The following is a 24,554-nucleotide window of genomic DNA, read 5'->3' as shown; positions in this document are numbered from 1 at the left end:
AATTCGGCCCTTGAGGGGGGGGGGGGGGGGGGTACTGTCACGGTCTTATTTTGTAGTTTTCTGCTTCTTGTCTCCCTGGGTAACTTCACTTCCTGCCTTGTCCTGTCATCATCTGTGATTGTCTGATTGTTTCCACCTGTGTCCAATCACCTCCATGGTGTATTAAAGCTCTGTGTGTCTCCTGTCACTTGTCGTGTCATTGTTTGTCGTCCTGGATGTTCCTCGTTCCTGCCTGCCTTTTTTTTCCCCCCGGTTCCTGTGTGTTTTTGCCCGTTGGCCTTTTGCGTTGTTGCCTTTTTTGACTATTAAAGTCTTTTTGGTTAAGTCTGCATCTTGAGTCCTGCCTTCCCCACACATCTTTGACAAATATAGTAGTATTCATAAACTTAGACCTACACAAGGACAGACAAGCCCGGCCTTTAGAGTATATTAAGAAAGGGTGTATGATTGGCGTTTTTCACTTTTCAAATCCTACACTCTTTGCTTGCGCCTTCTGGTGAAACTGAGATGCTCTTACATTGACTAGTGAGATTACTCGTATGAATATATGTGATGTTGCACATCCTCATGTAAGAGTATACATACACATTTGAAACATTTATACAAATACATGTGAAACACTTTCATATGTATCTAAACTTGTTATATCTTTGTAATCAAATGTGACATTCAGTTATGCATGTATAAGTGTTCAGCATTATATATACAACCTGTTCATATGTGCACGCATTAGTGTTTCAGATAGATACATATAAATGTTTCACTTGTATGCATGTCATATGTGTGTATATGACACAGAAGTATATATGTATGCGTGTGTGTTTCTCATATGTACGCGTAAGTCTTTCAGACGAGTATGTACTGTATAATGTTTTATATATGCACGTGCATAAGTTTAGAGTATGAATGTCTGAGTGTCTCAGTAGTGTGTGTGAAAGCATTTCAATAGTGAAAGTAAGTGTTTCATTAGTGTATGTGTATGAGTATCTCAATTGTTAGCGCGTGTCTCAATATTTAAGTCCTAAACGGCATCTCACAGTAGGCCCTCTGAGGCAAATTAATCATTTGTGAATTCGGGCCGTAAAAAAGAAAATGAATTGAATTGAACGTATCCTTTTACAATTCATTGTTAATGCATTTAGAAACAGAATGGATTAAAGCTGCAAGCAGAGATGAACGGGCCTTTGTCTCCTCTTGCGTGTCGGGGACACGCGGACGGAATAAAAAAAGTAAGTCCAGGATGGGAATTGAATCCAGGACACCCACACGCTAACCCCAGATACACCCACTGCAGACCTTACTGGCCAAAAAGAGTTTAAATCATTTGAGATGTAGTTCATACAGTCAAGGGGGAAACAAGAGCTGATCACACATATCTTCTGCAGAGAGAAGTGCCCTGCTCCTCTAGGGAGAATTCTAAACCGGCTTTCAGGAACTATCATGTGAAGTACACGCCATCTGTATGATAAATTAGTTGGCTTCGTGAAGACAGCAGAGCTGTGGAAAAGTGACTGCATAGACCTCTGCTTCTATCAAGTGGATCATTTCTCTCCAGTGAGGATGTGGACAGAGGTCCAGTCACATAGGTCCATTCATCTCGGTCACAGCGGGGTATTTCACCAACTTGATTCATTATTTTCAAGCCTACTCTTCTGATGTGGAGGAGAAATCTGCACACCTAGATCAAAGCAGTTGATAGTTGAGAACTTCCATGCGGAGACTGTGTTGTCACGGCAACAAAGTTTTTCAAAAACTACCAATATTCCCTGTGAACTATCATCAAGTTTTAAGGCTTATACTCACAAATTTGAGGTTAATCAGATTAAATGGCTAGGAGATACACATAAAAAAAACTTTTGTATTTCCCTATGCCAATAGGTGGCACTATAATCTTTGGAAAATCACTGCATGAGAATACTTTAAGGCCTACACTAGCATTATGAATAAAGACATTTATTCATGACCTGAAATAAGAATGTTCCTTAGAATTATAACATTTTACATTTTCGAGAAAATTGAAATAGACCAAAATTGATGCCAGGCTTTGGTGAGGACAGGGAAAATACTTATATACTTATAGGTATTTAACTGTTAGGCCACACCCCTTACATACTTCATTGGTCCATAAATAAGGAGATATAAATAAACTGCAAAAATTCAAAATGGCGGGAAAATGTAATTACTTTTTGTAGAGCATGTCCAAGAACATGTGGGAAAAATTTCAAGTCAATCTGTGAAACTGGGAAAAAATCTCCCCAGAGGGAGCACTTCCAGGAAGCGCTAGAGAGCCATTCCTTCGCGACCCCAAAAATATCTAAATCTTTCTTACTTCTGATGCACACGCCAAATTTCCGCCAAATTTCCGAGATTTCCGCCGAGTTTCTGAATATCATTAAGGCCTCAAAACAGAGAAAAATAATTCTTCGAAACACTTTCAGTTGGCTCAGGCCCTAATAAATATATTTGAATGACGGAACTGACCAGCAGTCCACTGGAGCTGTGGATGGTTACACAGCGGGAAAAAGAGTGGTGGATGGAGAGATTGCTGACAGATGTCGGTGGGTCGTAACCTCCTTTCTCATCCACGTCTCCGTTCATATGGAAATGGATCGGGTAGTGTCCCATTGTCTGCTGGCCCATGTGCTGCAGCTCCATCCCAGATATATGAACTACCCTGAAGCCCCGCTCCACCTGATAATGACAGAAGAAGTATGTTGGGTTAGGGTTAGAGGTGACCACTCAAATGACTGTAGTTTTTGGGCTGAACAAAAAAGAAATGTGGGTAAAGGGGAGGGTGGCAACAAAAGCAGGGACACCGTAAAAAAGGAGTGGCAAAAGGATAACAATATTAAAAGAAAAGAAAATTTTGGGACAAATTTGGGAAAGACTGAAAAGGAATAACTGATAACTGTAAAAAGTGTGATGAGAGGGAGAAGTATGGATTGCGGTGAGGAAGAATTTGGAAGGAAGGGTAAAAGGGGAGGACTGCAAAAATAGATGTTGAAAGAAGAAAAAGATTAAAGTATGGCATAAATAAAAGGAAAATATATGATGGGAAAAGAGGAAAGGAGGTCTGTATGAAGACTAAAAATGAGAAGATTGTGGCCGCAGAAAATTTGGGACAATCTGGAGAATGAAAGTGGTCAAATAAAAGTAAAATATATCAGAGAGTATGAGTGACTCTGTAATGAAAAGCAGCTCTGTTTCACAATTCAGACACAACATCATACGTTTAGTGATTTTCTTCGTAACTTCAATTGAGAGTACAACGTTTGCTGTATATAAAACAATATTAAACAACAGCTTCTCCTTTTAGCTTGCAACCAGTGGTCCTTATTGGAAATACCAGGCTGCAACACCACTGCGGTGGCTCCAGGCACGTGCACAGACATTTTGGGGGCAGGTGCTCAAACCAAATCAAAAGGCCACAAAGGTTTTTTGGCAAAAACGTTGCCAAAATTATTCAAATTAAAAATACTAATAATAAAATAAATAAAAAAACACTATTTTTTCCTGTTCTTCTTCTTTTGGAGTCTCTCTTTTCTTGGCATTCAATTCAATTCATTTAATTTTGTATAACCCAAAATCGCAAATTACAAATTTGCTTTACGGTCTGTACACATCCAACATCCTCTGACTCAAAACCCTCACATCAGCACAGGAAAAACTCTGCAAAAAATGAAAACCCTTCCATAGGCAAAAAAGGGAAGAAACCTCAGGGAGAACGTCAGAGGAGGGATCCCTCTCCCGGGATGGACAGACTACAATGGATGTCATGTGTACAGAATGAGCGATGTAAAAGGTGTATAAATACATTCAATTCCTATAACAGAAATTATTTAAATAATTGTGAGTAGCAAGCCTGGTGTACGACAGGACCACTGCAGGGACAACGACCATCAGAAGCCTGTGGTTGGTGCTGCAAATTTTGTAAATGAGATAAACAATGTTGTGCATAATAAGACCTACCTTTTCATTTCAACAATTGTATATTAAACAAAACTAGTGAACTAGTGCCCGTGTCTAATTTGTAGAACAGTAAAACTGTCTTTAAATTCTCTGCCTGTCTGTCTGCATCTCTCTCTCTGTCGTTAAACGTCAGTAAACAGCTGGACAAGGCTTTGAAATCACAGATTTCGTGACTTTTTTGTTTTTTTCTCTTCTTCTGTCCTTCCTTGTCTTTCAGTGTCTTTCTCCTCCTGTTGACGAAGCTTTTATGCAGGAGGATGCTATGTCTAATCCTATCCTACACAAGAAAAAAAAGAGTCTGTACATACAAGTTAATACATGTGTTTTCTGATATGTATTTTGCTGCTGTCGATTGATTTCCTCTGCCTTAAGATTGCAATATTATTTTGCCCAAAAATTCATGGCTTAACCAATACTAATTTTATTGTAAAGTACTTCTCTCAGGCTGAAATATATCATGCTCGGAGGTGACGCATATCTTCCTAAATTAAATTGGATAAGAAGAAGATTACCTTCTCTATCTGCATTTTATACATTTTTTACTTGTCATGATCAAACATGCTTGTAAACTGTGCACAACAATGACAGGGTTAAGGACAACAATGTACCTTCAAATGTCCACCAAAAGTGTCAAACTCGAAGAACTTGCAGGCCTCGTTACCGTAGCAGCCAGATTCCATCTCACCACGGAGCAGAATATTACGGCTCAGCAGGCCAACCTCCGCCCTCATGTCCACCCCGTCCACTTCCTCACCCATGTGGATGAACTGGGCCTTACCTGCACACACATGCACACACAAACCAGTTCAAGGACTCAGCATGTATCCATTATGGTTATAGAGATAGAGACAGCTGTGTGGATCTGCAATGTTGAAGCTTCCTAGTTTCTACCAAACAGACCATTCAAGGTAACTGAGCAGTGTAAACAGAAGTCCACTCTCACCAGAGACCGGGAAAGTAGAGTTTATTTTTTGTTTGTTAACTGTGTGTGTGGCTGAACAGAAGTTTTAGAAGGAGCACATTAGGGTTAAACTAAGTCATAGTTTGATACACCACTTTTTTCTTTTTAAAGGAGAATTGACAGGCAGCACATACATCTATAGCAAATAGAGGCACTTCAGGCACATAGCGTAATGTTTAGAGTGCACAGTTTCAATGTTTTAATAGAACATCTTAATATTTTACTTTAGTTTCAAAAATTGATTTATGCAGTGCACCTTTTGTGCGAGTGTGTAAACCTGAACCGGGTGAAGAAAGAGAAAGAGAAAGAGAAAGAAAGTGAGAGAGCAAGTGTGAGTGAGTGTGTGGGAGAGAGATCAATGCTGATGAAGAGTTTTCCCCTTTACTTCCTTAGTAGGGAAGCATTGAAGCTCCTTTCCTTAGCATTTTGAGAATTCAAACTGCTCTTATTATGGCGGGCACTTACACAATTTCTGAGTCATTTCACTCAGTTAGGAATCTTTCTAAACAAATTTGACAATTTGAATCTACACTGTAACAAATTGCTGTAAATTTACGGTGCATTTCTAACGGTATCTTACAGTATGTCAAAATAACTGTAACATACAGTTAAATTTCCATCCCTTGCTTGTAAATTAACGGCCAATGTCATGAATAAACAGTTAAAGCTGTCAATTCACAATAATAGCAGACTAACGTAATTCAACTGCATGTTACATATATTTTATGAAGTGGTGGAACTACACATACAAGTGCAGTGAATCACAATCAATCTACATCTTTTGTAGGTTAATGTATGTTGATGTAGGTTAACGTCAGCCACTGAAAAACAGGTCCTGTAAGTCATCATAATGAGATAGTTTCTCATGAGATACAATGATGACTTTGACGTACAGGACATTACTATACATGTAGCTGTCACTCTTATCCAAAACGCCCATGGTTTGACATAATTTTATGTGGAGTAATTGGGGGTTAGGTGTCTTGCTCAGTGACACTTGGCACAAGAAGCAGCCAGGATTCGAACCGCCAAACTTGTGCTGCACAGCACACCCTCCCAATCCCATGCGCCGCCTTCTCTGTCATTTCAGTGGCCGGAATGTAAAGATTATAAATATTTGTATTATTCAAAGTGTTTATTACCTAAAAGTCATTTGAGTGTTAATCGTGACCGACTGCTCCTGAACGTGACGTCAGATGCGTAATCTCAGTTCAACACCTGTGCAGTTCAACATCGGAGGAGTTTCTCATTGCCTCGTCTCTCCAAGTAACGTTGGTAAGTGTTATTTACCTAGCATGATTAACATGCTCTTTCTTTACATCTTGTTGTCTTCCTCAACTTTGTAATTTTAATATTTTACCAATGACAGTGTTTATAAATTGTAGCGGCCGTCTGCCACTTCCTGTGTGTGAGTGTTGGTACTTTTATTTTGAAATGTAATTAGCATCAGAGTCACGTGGGCAGGTGTGCAGTGGTTTATGAATGAGTGTAGGCATCTAGGCGGAGTGATGGTTGTGTGGACATGGGGGTGAGTCTGGAGACGATACTTTTTGTTGACCGTATTCTACAGCGCACTTTATTGCATCGTCGCACAGCATGTATCGCTTCGCCTGCTTGGATGTTTTTTAACTTGACTTTCGGACAACAAAATCAATGAACTTCACAGGAGGAATCTGCGTCTGTTTGGAACGAGTCCACACACCAATCTCCCGTACTTAGCGTCACGTGACTCTACCGGATTGTAGTCACCACATAAATATTTTATTTTGGTTTATTTTACAGAGGCACTGGATTAAGGACGCCAGCCGTTTGCTGCGGTCAATTGAAAGTATTCCATAGCGTATTGTTGCAGTTAGTTTACCTTGTTCCTAATGATTTTATGATTCATTTTTTTGTTATTGTATACATGCAGCATATTTTATGTTTTGATCTGGGTTACAAATTCCAAACATTTTTGTCTTAAAGGCATCTAAAACTAATTAAACGCAAAAGTATACGGTTATAAGTAAACGGTAACATTCTGGTATTTATAATACAAAAACAGTAATCGTATGGTAAGAAACTGTAATCCAATATACGACAACGTAGCGTAAATTACGGTAGGGCACTGTAAATAAAACAGTAAGCTACTAGCGTCGACTGCCAGTAAATTGCAGTTAATTCACAGTAAAAAACGTTTACGGTTTACGGTAACATACAGTAATCCATTTTACGGTAACATATTGTAAAAAACATTTACGGTAATAAGCCGTAAAATAACGGTAAATTCCTGGCGTCCTTGCTGCCAGTAAAATACCGTTAATTTATGGTGAAATTTTTTAGAGTGTAGCCAAGCTGTGCCTTTCCCAGGTTTCTTCCTCTCTCCCTTTTGGAACGCTGCCAGCTGATTGGGGGCGGGCTTGTTTAGTACTAGCCACACAGACGTGGGCAATGTTTCCCTAAATCAATTGCATCAGTGCTGTCAAACTGTTTTCCTCTCTGTTGCTGTCAGTCCACCAAGTCTGACACCTCCAATTGGCAGTAAAACCCAACATATCGGATTGGAGCAACTCATTATCTACCACCACCACCAGTATCTGCCAGCGTACCCGGCCGTATTGCGGCTGAGTGTGGGCTAGCTCAGCGGTGTTCCGGCTCGATGCGGCCAGTGAGCCAGCTTTGGCCCATTTAATTTATGCCATATCTGGTCCAGATGTAGCCGTTACAGACATGGCCCTATTCTGGCTCAGAATTGGCCACCGGGTTTATTGCCAACCAGCACTAAAACAGGTTCTGGCCCATTGATGGTTGCCAGACCTGGGCCGAATCTGGCATTATAGCAAACTGGTTGAGACATGGCAGCCGGGTGTATCTGCAACCAGCACTAAAACAGGCTCCGACCCGTTGATGGCTGTAGAATCTGGGCCCAATCTGGCATTATAGGAATGGCCCTATTCTGGTTGAGACATGGCAGCCAGGTCTATCGGCAACCAGATCTGAAACCGGTTCTGGCCCGTCGATGGCTGTCGAACATGGGCTAAATCTGGCATTATAGAATCAGGCCTATTCAGACAGACATGTTGAGAGAAAGAAAAATGGTTGTCTGTCGAGTTGCTAAGGGACATAGACAGCGGATTGTTGTATTTGTGAGTACAGTGTGCACTGTTCTCGAATCTAAGATGACCGTGGATGGCAGCCTCGATGTTGCGGTCTGATATTTTTAAAGCTTTTAGCAGTTTTTAGCTCTCAGTTCTCTGGTTGCATTCACCAGGAAATAACTTTTGAACACTCAAACAAGCTTTTTCAACTTAACTCAGAAGAGTATTTAGCCCGCCAGCCTCAGTGCTTCCAGGTTCGGACCAGAACGGTCTGCCTGCCTGCCACATTGCTAGCCAGCACGAGCCCACCTGTTTACCCTGCCGGGATCTTAGTCGACCTGGAAGGGTTGTCAGGCTAACAGGCTGGAAGCTCTTACAAACTACCAGCCTGCAAGTCTGAGGACCCTGTGGCCCATCTCAATCTCGCCTTCTTGTCAAAAAAAATTATTGTCGCTGCACAACTCAAACCCCACCTCAAAGATCTGTTCTTGCCATTTCAATGATTTTATTACATCTTAAACAAATAATATTACTTTGCATGTATGTATGTAATAACATCCCTCAAAGTTGTCTTTCTAGTATAAACCTACACAATGAAAAAAGCATTGTTAACTAGCTTCGTAAATGTTTTAAAAAGAAAAGAACGGACGTCGTACTCCCACTTTCACACGTGGAATACTACCACCACTACCGGTCTGAAGAGTACCACCACTGTTGCCCTACCAGACAGTGGTTGGCATAAGGAGTAAGAATGGTTTGTAATACTATTGATAGAATTACCATTGATGTTTAACTCATTCTACCAGGCTGCAACCTATGGATTTTGGCCAGTGGTCTTGTTTGGCAGTAAGAGTTTTAATTATTTCCATTTAATGTAATTTGACCCTTTTAACAGTGAGCTTTCTACAAATTCACTGTGACATTTTGGTCTGTCTTATTTTAAGAATATAAAATATTATTACATCATATAATATGATATATATGATATTATTACAATATATTATTATGTTAGTTCATCTTATTTGGCACTTGTTTTTGCTTGTGGTTGCAAAAGAAAGTTTGTTTTTATTACTTAAAATAAAAACAATTTGTATCTTTCTTTTTCTGGCTTATGGTTTTCACTTAATATCTTTTATGGACATGTTTTATAACCAAACAATGTGGTCTTGAATGGCTTAATTTTGTAAGTAAAAGAAGACACAAGACTCGGGATGAATGACGCCCGGAATCGGGCCAGTGTATTCGGCCCGATTCTGGGCGTCATTCATCCCGAGTCTTAGCCGAGTACACAACACCGCTGTCACTGGGCCGTAATCTAAAATAGTCGGGGCTCGCACCGTCCCGAACCCGGCACTACAAAAGAAACGCGCCGGCCCGCGTCTGGTTGCGTCCCCAGTTTTTTTTTAATTACGACGCAGTGTCGTACGCCGGATTTGGGTCAGTGTATCCGGCCTGATTCTGGGGTGTCATTCATCCAGATTCTCAGACGAGTCGGCAAACGAACTCGGCCCGACATGTTATTTCCAGTGTGCCAAGCTCAAGCCGAATATGGCTATCCTATTGTATTTCAAGGAATTATTATTATTAGGGTCCTCGCTACCACTAGTCGTAGAGGAACCTATTGTATTTCAAGGAATTATTAGGGTCCTCGCTACAACTAGTCGTAGAGGAACCGATTGTATTTCAAGGAATTCTTCTTCTTCTTCTCAAAAAACTAAGGACTTTTTGGGGGGCTTTGTCATTTACCAAGTTGTTAAATTTGGCATGCATATCAATTCAACAATTTGATAATTTTGGGGTCTTTCATTTGGGTATACAGTACCAAACCAGGCCAGTTTTCCCCCCCGATGTCCAATCGACTCGAAATTTGGCACCCTCGTGCTCTTGGACATGCTCAATCATGGTATGCAAATGCGACTAACGAGATTTTCCGGCATTTTGAATTTTGTGAAAAACACATTTTTGCCCATTTTTCCTAAACTAAATTTTCTGTGGATTATTATTGGGTTATGCCCCCCTGATCCATAGAAATTGTGTTGATATCTTATTGTTTTGAGAAGATATGGGCTAATGAATGTTGCAAGGGGTGTGGTTAATCTGGCAAGACACACAATTTAAGAATGAATTGGCCTGCCCTCACCAATATTTTAACATATGTAAACATTAAACCCCTGATCTCTCCCTAATTCTTTCGAGTATTTGAAGAATAGGGGGCGGTGCAGTTAATCGTTGAAAATCTGCATTTTTAGCCTATTTTCATGATTTTTGGGGTTGTAAAAGACCAAACTTCTCCCAGGGATCAAACCTGATTCTTTTCAAATTCGTGCAGTGTGATCTTGAGACCTTAGGCTCTAAAAATTGCATTTTGCCAGGAGAAATTCCAAACTATGTGTGTAGGGAGCATTTTCAAAAAACACCATTCGCCACGAAAAGTTGTTTTAACTCAACCATCTAATCTGCTCCATATTTCTCATATGGCATGAACTTCTCTCCCTGTAGACATCCGTGTGATCATTTTTAACCTTAGTCATAGCACCTCCTGGGGGGCAACAGGGAGATAAATGTATTTTTTTTACACCCTGCTCCTCATTAGGTTATGCTCCTCAAAGGTTAATCTGATCCCTCTGACAATTTCTTAGCAGAGAGTTAAGACCTTGATAATGCTTCACTGTGAATATTATAAGAATCCGATAATCGTGGCGAGAGGGTGCATCGGCAAAATTGATCCTTTGCGAAGAACAACTAAACCGTTGTAACTCTACTCTAGATCATCGGATTCTTTCCAATTCACACATGTTTGATGGGACTCTGGGCCTGAAGAGATGTAAAGTTGAATCAAGTAATAACGCCACCTACTGGTAACAGGAAGTCACATTTTCTAGTATCCAGTAAAAAACGAAGGTGGCATTTTGAGAGGCTTTCATTTCTAAAACGGTACATCAGAATGTCCTGGTTATCACCAAGTGAAACCATGTGTACTATCAATCTAAAGTGAAATGATCATGTACCTTTTGATTGTTTCCATTTAAATCTGATCTGAAATTGACCAGATCTTGTGATGGAGAATTAGAAGGAAATTGGCTCATGTATGGTATTTTGAGAGGCTTTAATTTAGGAATAGTACATCAGAATGTCCTGGTTATCCCCGAGTGACACCTTGGGGATGTGTACTATCAATCTGAATTGAAAAAATCCTATAAGTATTGATTGTTTCATTTTAAATCTAATCTGACATTGACCAGATGTAGTCTGGAATGAATTGGAATTGGATTTTGAAGGAAATTGCCTCATATATGGTATTTTGAGAGGCTTTCATTTTGGAATGGAATCAACCAGTGCCGACCTGTCCTCCGATGTAGGGACCTTGGATGCAGCAGTGGGCCCTGATGCCTGTTTGGATGCCTTCTCTTCCATCAACCTTAATCAACTGACTTCTTTATTTTCAAAGTCTAAATCTTCTACTTGTCTCTTGGATCCGATTCCGACCAAGCTGCTTAAGGACGTTTTTCCTTTAGTTAGCACATCCTTATTAGATATTATGAATCTGTCTTTGTTGACAGGACATGTACCACAGTCCTTCAAGGTAGCTGCTGTAATTAAACCTCTTTTTAAGAAACCTACTCTTGCTCCAGAGGTGTTGGCTAACTACAGACCTATCTCTAATCTTCCCTTCCTCTCTAAGATCCTTGAGAAATCCGTCGCAAATCAATTATGTGACTTTCTACAAAACAATGCTTTGTTCGAGGATTTCCAGTCAGGATTTCGAGCACATCACAGTACACAAACAGCACTGGTGAAAATTACGAATGATCTTCTACTTGCATCGGACCAAGGACTCATCTCTTTTCTTGTCTTGCTGGACCTTAGTGCCGCATTTGATACCATAGACCATTGGTCACCAAACTAAGGCCCACGGGCCGACTCAGGCCCACCTTTGACTGGCCCTCCAGCCCCTCTGCCCCCCACTACTTGAACCGGCCCAATGAGGCAATCCCCAAAAGTCGTCATGGCATAACGTTCAGTTCACTTCCGATTCACTCGCTTGTTGCGATGTTGCCTGAGGCGAAGTCGGTGCTGACAGTGTTGGGCAAGTTACTTCCAAAATGTAATGTTTTTTTCCCTCTGCCGAAATGTTTCGCGGTGAAATGTTTCGCGCAGAACTTCACTGAGAGCGGACTGTTTAGAGACGATGTGACCGGCATTTAACGTTAAAGTTAAAAAGCTGCAAGTTTAACTGAAAGAACGAGCAGAGAGAGAGAAAGAGCCGGTCACGTGCGTGCACCGTCTCCAAACTAAGCGCTGTCTTGCTCTCTTTCCCTCGCATATATTAATCAAAATAGTCATGGAAATGTGCCGAAAAGTCATGGAAAAGTATTGGTTAAAATGTGTATGAACCCCGAATAGGGTGCTTCTTGTGTTCAATCGGTCATCCCTCCATGCCAGGGCTCCAGAAGGCACCTTGAAGTGAGGAGAGGAGATTGCTGTTGCTGACTCCATCCCAAAGACCATTCATCAACAAGTGCAAATCCAGCTCACCTACACATACTACTGATTTTGATTCCCATTATTCTGTATTATGGTTGTGCTTTAGTTTTGAGCCTACTGCTGATTTCATTTTCACCTTGACCTAAAAAATGTTTACTGAACATGCTCACCTGGACAGGCATAAGAGCTGGCTAGTTGTTCTATTATTCATGTTATTATAATTTCAATGTTTTTAATTAATTAATTGTATAGGCCTATTTATTTGACCTTTATTAAGTGCTGCACACAATTATTATTAATATCAACAGGCCTACCCGTAATTTATAATTTTTCACTCACCTTTGCCAGTGTCAATCACCTCAACTAGGAAGATGTTTCTTACCTTGACAGCTTTGATGTTATTTTTATTTGAAAATAAATAAATGGAAAATCTGATATTTCAAATTAAAACAAAGTGTGAAGACTCAATTACTACTTTTGCAAACCACTAGTAAAGATAAATAAATGTGTTGATATAGTAGTGGGGATATAGTAGTGGGGATGGCTGTGCCAGACTAGTAATCTCTACTACACAATGAGGCCTGCTGGTGGTCATTTTGATCTGGGTCATACAATTCTATGTTATATAGCTGACCCGGCCCCCGGCCCCCCATCACAGTCAGGAACGATAATGTGGCCCCCAGAGAAAAAAGTTTGGTGACCCCTGCCAAAGACCATTGTATCCTGTTGCAGAGACTAGAACATTTAATTGGTATCAAAGGAACTGCACTCAGCTGGTTTAAATCCTACTTATCGGATCGATCCCAGTTTGTGCTTGTAAACGGTGAATCCTCAAAGACCACCAATATTGGTCACGGAGTCCCACAAGGTTCTGTACTTGGACCGATTTTATTTACCCTCTATATGCTTCCTTTGGGCGATCTTATCAGGAAACACCGCATAAACTTCCATTGTTATGCAGACGATACTCAACTGTATCTGTCGATGAAGCCAGAAGAGACGGACCAGCTAGTTAGACTTCAAGAATGTCTTCATCAAAACTTGGATGACCGGCAACTTCCTGATGCTAAACTCAGAAAAAACGGAAGTTATCCTGATAGGCCCAGAGCGCCTTCGAAGCCAGCTGTCACGTGATACAGTTTTTATGGATGGAATTGCTCTGGTACCCAGCAGCACTGTCAGGAATCTGGGAGTTCTCTTCGACCAGGATATGACCTTCAACTCGCATATGAAGAAGACTTCAAGTACTGCCTATTTTCCTCTACGTAACATATCAAAAATCAGGAACTTAGTTCAAAAATGAGTTCATGCGTTTGTCACTTCCAGACTGGACTACTGTAATTCTTATCGGGCTGCTCTTGTAAATGTCTTAAGCCTCTCCAGTTGATTCAGAATGCTGCAGCAAGTGTATTAACAAGAACTAAGAAAAGGGATCATATCACTCCTGTATTAACTTCCCTGCACTGGCTCCCTGTTAATTCAAGAATAGATTTTAAGGTACTTCTCCTCACCCACAAGGCACTTGCTGGTGAGGCATCGTCGTATCTTAAAGAGCTTTTAACACCTTATTGCCCTACAAGGCAGCTGCGCTCCATAGATGCTGGGTTACTTTTGGTTCCTATGGTTTTAAAAAGTAGGCTGGGGGCCAGGCCTTCAGTCATCAAGCTCCTCTTTTGTGGAACCAGGTTCCACTTTCAGTCCGGGGGGCAGATTCGGTCAGCTCTTTTAAAGTAAAACTTAAAACTTTCCTCTTTGATTCTGCCTATAGTTAGGGCTGGCTCAGGTTAGCCCAGACCAGCCCTTAGTTAAGCTGCTATAGGCTTAGACTGCCGGGGGACTTCTTAGGCCACACCGAGCTCCTCTTTCACGTTCTCGTTCTACCATAATTCACGTTTTATTAATGCAAATGACTAATTCCGCTTCTTTTCGGGAGTTTTTTTGTGCCTTCTCCCCTAGCAGGTCTCCGTAGATCGTAGTTCCTTCTGGACCCTGGTCCTGACACCTGCCGTGGCTCTGCTGACGCCTGCTGCTGCCATCATCATTATTATTTTAGATATTAATCACATTACTGTACTCGTAAACCAACATTACCCTCTCCTAATGTCTCTGTGCTCTCCCTCCCCACAGGCTTCTGTAGATGGTGGTTCTATCTGATGGTGGTTGCCCCTGCAGGGGTCCTGCTGTGCGGCTGGCTTACTACTCACAATTACTTGAATCATTTCTGTCATAGGAATTGCATGTATTATACATTGTTCATTCTGTACACATGGCATCCATTGTAGTCTGTCCATCCTGGGAGTGGGATCCCTCCTCTGACGTTCTCCCTACGGTTTCTTCCCTTTTTTCCCTCCTGGAAAGGTTTTTTCATTTTTTGGGGAGTTTTTCCTGTGCCGATGGTGGGTTTCGGGACAGAGGATGTTGTATGTGTACAGACTGTAAAGCCCTCTGAGGCAAATTTGTAATTTGCGATTTTAGGCTATACAAAATAAAATCAATTGAATTGAAATGGTACATCATAATGACCTGGTTATTACATTACATGTCATTTAGCCAACGCTTTTATCCAAAGCGACTTAAAAAGTGCATTTCTGGTACGCTGCAGCCACAGACAAGGGCAGGCTGCATCGTGTCATCCGCTCTGCAGAGAGGGTGATCGGCTGCAATCTGGCATCTCTCCTGTACTTGTTTGCTTCTAGGACCCTGAAGTGAGCTAAAAAGATCGTAGCCGACCCCTCTCACCCTAGACAAGAACTGTTTGTTCCCCTTCCATCTGACAGGAGGCTGAGGTCCATCAGGACCAAGACTTCATGCCACAACAGATTCTTTCCGTCGACAGTCGGGCTCATTAACAGAGCCTGTGTGACTGAGTCACACTCCACATGCACATAAACTTGTCACTTTCACATACACAGTTGTGTAGAGTATGGTTATCTGTATTTTTAACTTTTTATTTGTACTCTATACCCCCTAGCCTATAGCCTTCTATTTTATACTGTAGATTTAAAGAATAAAGAAGGAGATGCCGCTGATCCTAAGACAGGCAAGGAGCATGTGAGTGGAAAAAGTATATTATGGTCTCTCCTATGAAGACTGGTTGTCAAAAGACCTCTGCTCCAGAGACCTCGATTTTATGCTATGAAGAGCCTCTCCTTCGAGCTCTGCATGGTAATATACTATTCTCTCTTGTCTTACCTTGGATCTTGACTTGGTTGGAATTGCAGGTAGGGCAGGGTAACAGGGTGAACTCTTCGGCCTGGTGCATTGAGTAGTCGGTACTGGCCGTGACTACCTGATCCCCAGACTTCCAGCCCTCTGGTTGGTCGGCCAGCTCCAGTATGCTGCTGTTGGAAAAAATATCGATGGAAATGGAGGCCTGCGGACGAACTACAGAGGCAGAAAGTTAGAGCTCAAAGAATACATACTGCTATTTTCACACTGCAAGACAAGTCTACTTCGGGATCATCAAAACCTCAATATCTGACACACACACATACGACTGCAGGTGATGTGCAATTATGGTACGTTCACACCAAAAGCGAAGCAAATTTTTGCCCCGCTTTACTAGTGAAAGGCTGGCGCATGCTTCTGCGTCTGTGTCGTTGCGTCGACGCACTCGTTTCAATTCATGGTTCAAAAAGTCTTGCGTGTGTTGCAGAGTAATTTACCGCCAGAACAATAGGTTGAGTAACGTGTTTTTTTGTCGAAGACGACCTAGAGAGTCACGTCTTTGTTTGTGGAAGTCGTTGGTTTGTTTATTTATTTATCATAGACTTTATTGCCCCGTGCATCGCCACTGCTGCTCTTTTCATCTTGGACACATTTGTCCTGTATTTTCCTCCACAACTTTGTGCACCTCTCGACCGGCAAACCGGCGTTTGCAGCGATCTCCCTCATGAATCTAACCAGTCATATTTACGCATTTCCTCCGACAGAAGCTCTTCAATCTGATGCGTTCTCTCGTAAACATTCTTTGTTTTAATAATGGCGTATCGGGCTATGAAAATGGAAACGTGAGACTCCGTAAAGGATGTAGTTAGCGGACCAATCGCAGCCTTGTGCGCTGCGGGAGGCTTGCGTCCGCAAGCCTAGAAAAATGTATATATATATTATATATAATATAAGCCACGTATGAAAATATTTATATAAAAAAATATATTAAAGGAAAGATCGGCACAACCTGGATTCGAACCCGGTGGGTCAAAACATCAAAACGTCAACCTGGTGGCTGCTCTTAGCAGTACGCCACGGAGACTCACAAAAATACGTCCACCCTTTGTATAATTTATCCATTACGTTGACGTAGGTCAGCATGGACAAAACCTTTTGGTGTCGTGGATGTAAAACAACTGGTAACCTTGGGCGTGTCTTGGAACACATCTGTGGTTCCACTGGGAAACCACCTTTGGAGCAGGACTTCTGCTGTCCAGCATGCTTTCTTTTATTACTACTTTATTTTGTTTTTCAAGGATTTATTTATAATTCTTTAATCTAATATTTCTTGTCATGGCTTGTCAATAAATTGTGATGTTGGGTCCCGCAGACAAGTTGATGACCACTGGTCTAATGGTACACAAGGCCACATTTTTCTCTAATGGATTTTTAAAAAAATTATATAGTTACTAATTTTATGTTAGAAAACCCTTTACAGACTATCATAGGGCTGACTCATTGAAACTGGAAACCATTCACACCTAAGACCCCCTTTCCTCCCATGTCTATGTAGGTGCCTTAAGGTTGATCTATGTTGAAGACTTAGAATGTTTACATTCTCTTCTCAGAAAATGCATTTAAAAAATACCATGCAGGTGGTCGTTGACAAACTATTTTTGCAATAAATCCATTCAAAGTTAAGAATGTACCCAGTTTTCCACAGAGGAAGCGAACCCTGTAGTTGTGACAGAAGCCGTGAGCTTGGTCCTTGTTGAGGCAGACAAAGCCATAGTCCTTTACATTCTTGTGGATTACGTCTCCGGTCTGGTTGGCTGGTGTTCCATCATCGGTTTCAGCCTGCACAAGGCACAAATTACATACAACAATTAACGGCAGGTACTAGTTGCAAAACACCTACACATTGTAAAATTCTGCCATTGGTATTGTATTTAACATTCTTCAAGAATAAAGGTAAATAAAAATATGATGTATGATCTAAAGAGAGGAAGAAAGAGATTTTTATTTTTAGAAAACCTTTATTTTATTTATATATAGGCAAGCGAACGTTGTCGTGGCAAGCTTAAACCAATCAACAGACAAAGAAAAACCAAATTATTAAAAGGAGCGTTAAAAACTGGTTCTTCTCCAACCGCACAACATACTATCATCAGACACCATTTTCTTTAAAATCTTGGATGTTGTTCACACCGTTGAAGAACCTAAAATCCACCCAGATTCTAGCTTTGATTCGTGAGATGAATATATGAAGAGCTTCCTGCCCGGCTCTCTACTCTGTTTTTTCCTTTTTCTGTAAATTGACAGTTTCACCTCTCCAAGTGTTTCATCAGCTTCCACTCTGTAAGTGGAAGCTGAAGCTGATGAAGCTCACTCCTATAATAAAGGTGGCCCTGGACCAGGTCACTAAACCCTTTAAAAACATCCCGCGTGTGTTAAATAGGTTAAAAAGGAGTCTCATAAAATAATAAAAACAGCCTCAACACGGCCGTTACCTCCTCACAGAACAGACAATGTTTACAAACTGTAGGAGTAATAACAGCAATAAAAGAATTAACAGCAAAAGAACTCTAAGATCCTCCACTGTAGATCTCCAGTTCTCTTTTTTTATGGGAGGTTTGTATAAAACCCTCCACACTGGTTTCACACCGGTCCAAGTGTCCAGTGTCGAAGTACAGTTTTTGCAGCTCTCCTGCAAGTTTTCTCCTGTTGTTGTTTTTAAGGGAAAACCAGAAGCCAAATAAAGAAAGGTACATATTGTTTTTATTTTGTGAAAGTTATAAAAACAAATTATTTTGCAACCACGAACAAACAAATGCCAAATAAATAATAATAATATATTATATGTAGCCGGGGGAAGTGGGGGCAGGGAGGTTTTCATACCGTTAGATGGTCTACATGCAGGGTTAGGCAAGTGACAGATGCTGCTTCAAATTAGGGTGTACTGTCACTTTAAGTACCATCAGCAGGAGTCACGCGATAGCACCGAGGAGTTACAGCGCAGGAGTTGGCGGCTACTGACGATACAGAGAGTATTAGCTTTTAGCATCTTGGTTGCTCGAGATAACTACTTGTTCAACGGGTTAGCGTAAGTAGTCATTAATTAATAAACCTGAACCACTGTGTAAATAAGGATGTATGTTGAGATGTATGTTAACTGTTTAGAGATGTACAGAAGAGAGAGACAGAAGCTGCCGTGAGCTTACACGTGTACCGTATGGATCCGTGCACGCAGGCGCTTGAGTGAGTGTGTTATGTTCTTCCAACAGTTATAAGAAAATAACTAGGGCTGCAACTAACAATTATTTTGATAATCGATTAATCGGTTGATTATTTCTTCGATTAATCGGATAAAAGAAAAACAGCATTAAAAAGCTTTCATTTCCAATCCTTTATTCTAAAACAGAACTGCAAATTCACACTGCAAAAATACTTCAGAAAGTACAGGTTGCTCCTTGAACATAAACATTTATTAAAAAATAAATAAAAATACAAATCAGAAAATGTAACAGTATTTGTTTTAACGTCAGAACTTGATCTCTATACTACACTCACAAACACACCCCCATGTTCAATTGAAACTTATTCATTAAGTTATTACCATCATTGTAGTGCAAGTTAAGTGAATGTATACACCCCATCGAAGTACAGCTAAAAAACAACCAAGTGTTATGAGATAAATTAAAATGGCATTCGTAAATAAATGCATTAGAGGCTTCTTAGTTAGCCGTGCTGGTTTAATGGATCACAGTGTCTCCCTTTACAGGCATAGATAGATAGTGCACTAGACTACCATATATGACAGCATTAAACACACACAAATATATTTGTCAACAATAACCGATATGTGACAAAGCACGAAATACAAGACAACAGATTGAAAAACGAATGGTACAAAAGAGGTAAACTGGACTCCAGTTCTTAATTTCCTGCAGGTCTCCTTTTTTCTGTAGTTGAGTTATCACTGCTATTCTGCGACTAAGTGGCAGAATCATGTCTATAAAAGGCATTATGGTGCGTTCACACCAAAAGCGAAGCAAATTATTTGCGCAATAATTTCCCAGCAGATGGCCCATCTTGCCAAAAGACAGGGCTCGTCAGTAGACATAGGGACGAGCCAAGCTGCCATAAATCAATCACTCTCACAGTTTCGCCTGCTGCTGCAGATTTCTCTCTGTGTGGGGAGGGTGTCTCTGTTGGCTCTCTTAGATTCTGGCGCTCAGGCTAACCTGCTGGACACTCAACTGGCTCAGCAACTGGGTTGCACAGTTGCACCGCTGGAGAACTCCATTCCCGCCCTTGCTCTCAATGGCGAGGCATTTACTACCGTAAGCCACAAGACTTCCCCAGTGGATTTGACGGTTTCAGGCAATCATCGTGAGAAACTCTCCTTTCACCTGTTGACCTCCCTCGAAACCCCTGTGGTTCTGGGACATCCCTGGCTTAAAGCACACAGCCCACATATTGAGTGGGCCACCGGTAAAATCCTGGGTTGGAGCTCTCTGTCACTCAGTCTGCCTCAAGTCGGCTCAGCCTGCTAGGGTCGAGGCCGCTCAACACAGCAATTAGGTAACCCCCATTGATCTGACCTTAGAAGATTACAGTAAAGAATAAGTACCACTACCACTGATCAGTTCCAATCTGTGTTCCCTAGAAGGTGGCAAGCTATTCACCAAAGCGGACCTCCGCAACGCCTAACACCTTGTTCGGATTAAGGAGGGCGACGAATGGAAAACTGCATTTAATACACCTCTAGGTCATTTTGAGTATCTGGTTATGCCGTTCGGCCTTACTAACGCTCCTGCTGTTTTCCAGGCCTTAATTAACGACGTTCTCCGGGATTTCATCAACCGCTTCGTCCTCATCTACTCTGGGTCTATGGAGGAACACATTTCTCATGTCTTCCAGGTTCTCACCAGGTTGTTGGAAAACCGACAGGAGTCGGCGTGGCGCAGGGGTTCGAGTCCCGGCTGCCCCATGTCTCGAGTCAAGTCGAAGTGTCCCTGGGCAAGACACCTAACCCCTAATTGCTCCCTGGGCAAAAATGTAAAAAAGCCATGGGTTAAAAATGTAATGTAAGTCGCTTTGGATAAAAGCGCAGCTAAATGACATGACATGTAATGTAATGTGATTTTCATGTGGATACTGTGTCTTTCCTGGGCTATATCATTCAGGGTGGGAGCATCAAACCAGACCCTAAAAAGGTTGGTTTGTTGCTCTTCCCAAACTGCCCACTGCCTTGAGGATGGCGGAGCTTCAAGTTGATCATGTCGTGCGTTTACATGGAATCCCTTCAGACATTGTTTCGGATCGGGGCCCCGTGTTTGTGTCCATGGTTTGGAAGGCCTTCTGCAAGGCTATCACTGCATGGAAAGTGAGATTTTCGTCCCCGTAAACACCCGGAAATCTCCCTAATTTCTGACTGTTTCCGATAATTTGCAACCCACGCAGGTCGCGTTTGTCTGTGCCACAAATTGTCGGAAACGAACCATGACGTATGTGGAGAGCTGGCGGAGGTGCAAATGGCCCTAATTAGCATATACATGCAGCGAAACCGCGGGTGGCCGAGCAGAACGGGCTTGAATATCCTTACTCCTCATTGGATGAAACCACAACTTTCAAACAAGTAAAATCACTCGTGATTGGCAGCAAAACCACACCTGGGCAGACCAGGCTTGAGTTTCCTTGCTCATTATTGGATGAAACCACAACTTTCAAACAAGTAAAATCACTCGTGATTGGTTGGCAGACACTAACAGTTTTGAGGAACCCGTCCTTGACCCTCTAGCAGAACTACGACCAGCCATTATAAAGCAGTTTATAGTTGTTAATGTTGTGTCAAAGGGTACTGCATTTAAACATGTTCTTGCACAAGTTTCCTGGCTTCATCTCCACCCGGACAGACATTTTTATGGAAAGCCAATAGAAGTTTGGGGCTTGCAGGGAACAGATACGTCATACCCAGCACCATTTCTGCCAGTTGAGCGCATTGCTAGAAGATGTGTGGTTAATACATCCATCCTGTGCATTTAAGCAAGACCAAAGAAAAAGTCACTGTAGTCCTGCCACTATGCACTGTAGTTGAGCTCTAGGAGACTGTGATCTCTGCAGACCCCTCATTCTGATTCAAATGTTGTTTGCATGGAATGCTCATTTTATTTTATTAAAACTTATTTTTTAAAGAAGTTATTTTGTGTATCTTTTTTACATAACATTTGCCATTGCTAATGGCGTACACAGTAATCTAGCATATTTGAATTAAATAAATAAATTCAAGCTAAAATGTAAGAGTCTATAATTAGGCTACTGAGCCTGATCTATTTGTACCAGATATTTTCTTACCTTTTAAAAAAATGTCACCTGGGCTAAAACTCCCTCTGCAACCCTGATTTGCATTTGTATAGCTCACAGCATTTTCATTTACATGTCAAAGCCTCCCTAGAATTAGGAGGAGGGGGGTAATGGGGGGACAACTGCCAAGGGAGGCCCACGTCAATTTCTGACAATTTACGGCAGTTTTCGGTGTTGCCCGCAAATTGCCGTAAACAGCCGTAAACCTGAAATTCCACGACAATCTACAGTGCCGCAAACTGACGAAAATCCCACTTTTCATGCAGTGCTATTTGTGGTATCGTATCGTAAGTATCGGGTACCGTAATATTTTGGCAGGTATAGTATCGAAGTCATAATTTTGGTATCGTGACAACCCTGCCGTCCTGCTGCCACAGCGTGAATACACTTTATTAAACGTCCGCTCAAGTTAGTTTGTGTGTAACCGAGAGACGCACCGATCCGACATAACAGGTCATCAGACCGGCTGCTGGTCCGCCTGAAGCAGCGCTGGAAGCCGCAGTCATCCAGACGCACTTCCTGGAGGAGTCGGTGAAATTCAAGATGTGTCCGGATGATGTCATGATGTTTGCGGTGCCGACGTTTGTGTAATTCACACAACAAATAAAGCGCAGAAATTGTGGTTATTTATTTCCATGGTGGATAGCGGACATAATAATAACCGTCTTTACAGATACAGAACAGATAAGCCACGCCCCCTTTGAGGCGCGAATGAAGCGAAATAACCCGCTTTACTCGCGCGAGTAAACTGGCGCGAGTAATGCGGGGCGAAAATTCGCTTCGCTTTTGGTGTAAACGTAACATTAGAGCGCCTCCGTCAGACACTGAAGTTGCACTGAACGGGCCTGATCCTCCCCTTGCATGTCGGGGGGGGGAAGCGCTCAGCCCGACACGTGGTCAAAAAGACAAGATAATCAGTGCCGGGTGTAGGATTCGAAGTCTGGCTTTGTAAACAGAATACCTCACAACTTGGCTACTTGCCTTGCTGTACAAAGACCTACAAAAGGTAAATAAATATGTAGGATCACCTCCATTCAGTCGAGGCAAAGAACGTGAGCTAATCTCACCACTTCTGCTCCACCAAGAAGTATTAACTTGTGAAGTCTGGCAGATATATTTTGCGAACAGAACACATTGAATGTGTCTCTGCAGAACACCTGTATTTAAACATGTCCATTCATGTCGGTGACAGCCAACTTGACCAACTTGATTCATTATTCCCAAGCCTACCGCTGATATGGAAAATAAATCTTTACAGCTGGATCAAAGCTGTGGCCTCCAAGTGAGTGCACCTAGAACCCAGCAGTTGCTGGGGCTGCTTTATGAATACGTGTAGGGGGCGCTATCGAGCCACAATGCTATTTGGAAGGATTCAAATCATATGAAGTAACTATATCTAGAACTGTAAATGTGTTTTCCAAGTTTAGTAAAGATTGGAGCATATTTAGTCCCTCCAAAGCACCTTCATTTCGCAACAGCGTAACACAGAAACAAAAAGTTTAAAAAAACTTTTAATGGCCTTGGGACTGTTTTGTCCAAATTTGAAGTGGCTTTGACAAACCCAGGTAGGAGTTTGTCAAAGTATAGCGACTAGAAAGTACATCAAATAGAGGGAATATTCACAACAAAAAAATTATAACTGACTTCCTGTTCATTTTAGAGCATGGTCCCAAGAGACTTTATTTTAAGTCTCCCTGTTTTACATATGTAAAAAAATCGTCATACATGTAGGTCAAACAGGGCGCTCGGGCTACTTCGTTGAAAACTGCCATGCATCTGATAACTGGATTATTGAATTGGTAAATACAGTTACTACTGGTAATAATGAAAAAAATACTGTATATAATTTTCTTCCTAATGCTTACTATTTTTCCAAATCATCTCATGTGTTTAAGGTAAAGGAGACCCTAAGGGGTATCACAAGTGTCCACACGCTGACTGCTGATGTGTGGACAAGTCGTGCAACAGAGGCTTACCTTGGTGTGTCTTGAAGATGAAGACCTTAAATCTTTCCACCATGCCTCTTGAGGAGACGCATAGTGGTGCAAATATAATGATATGGATGGAAGAGGTTTTAACAAGTTTGACATCTTGCCCACCAAAATAAAAGCAATAGTGCATGACAGTGGTTCCAATATGGTGGCAGCAATACGACTGCTTGAAGTCTGTGCTGGACACACACTCCAGCTTATAGTCAACACTGCTCTCAAAGAAACCACCATCAGCAGAGCACTAGGTGCTGCTAGGCAGCTAGTGGAGCACTTTAAGATAAGTGAGCTGGCTAGTACAAAGCTAAATATGAAACAGGAGCAAATGAATGCTAAGAAAAATGCACTGATCCAGGATGTCAGCACAAGATGGAACAGTACATTCCACATGATAGAGACTCCTTGAACAGCGCTGGCCTGTCACTGCCACTCTTTCAGATCCTGAGGTAAGGGGAAAACACTACTTTGACTTGAAGCCAGAGCAGTGGGAGCTGCTTGAAGAACTGAAGCAAAGGTTGGCACTAGGGCTGTAACGATTCATTTTAACAACGATTCGAT

General features: G+C 41.6%; 1 protein-coding gene and 1 long non-coding RNA gene across 2 annotated transcripts in view; one reads left to right on the top strand and one right to left on the bottom strand.

Annotated features, from left to right (window-relative positions):
* cemip (cell migration inducing hyaluronidase 1) overlaps positions 1–24,554 on the bottom strand; it is a 130,551-nt gene that overhangs the window by 46,864 nt on the left and 59,133 nt on the right. The window contains 4 exon segments of the mRNA XM_040204675.2: positions 2,482–2,691; positions 4,578–4,747; positions 15,685–15,876; positions 17,352–17,499. Coding sequence (XP_040060609.2) covers positions 2,482–2,691; positions 4,578–4,747; positions 15,685–15,876; positions 17,352–17,499 — 720 coding nt within the window.
* On the top strand, positions 19,728–21,842 carry LOC144385314 (uncharacterized). Its single transcript, XR_013451539.1, has 2 exons — positions 19,728–20,226; positions 20,312–21,842. It is a non-coding gene; the product is annotated as an uncharacterized LOC144385314 (long non-coding RNA).

This window comes from Gasterosteus aculeatus, chromosome 12 (assembly GCF_964276395.1).
Source record: "Gasterosteus aculeatus chromosome 12, fGasAcu3.hap1.1, whole genome shotgun sequence".
In the NCBI taxonomy this organism is placed as follows: domain Eukaryota; kingdom Metazoa; phylum Chordata; class Actinopteri; order Perciformes; family Gasterosteidae; genus Gasterosteus; species Gasterosteus aculeatus.
This window is presented reverse-complemented; position numbering and strand designations above follow the sequence as displayed.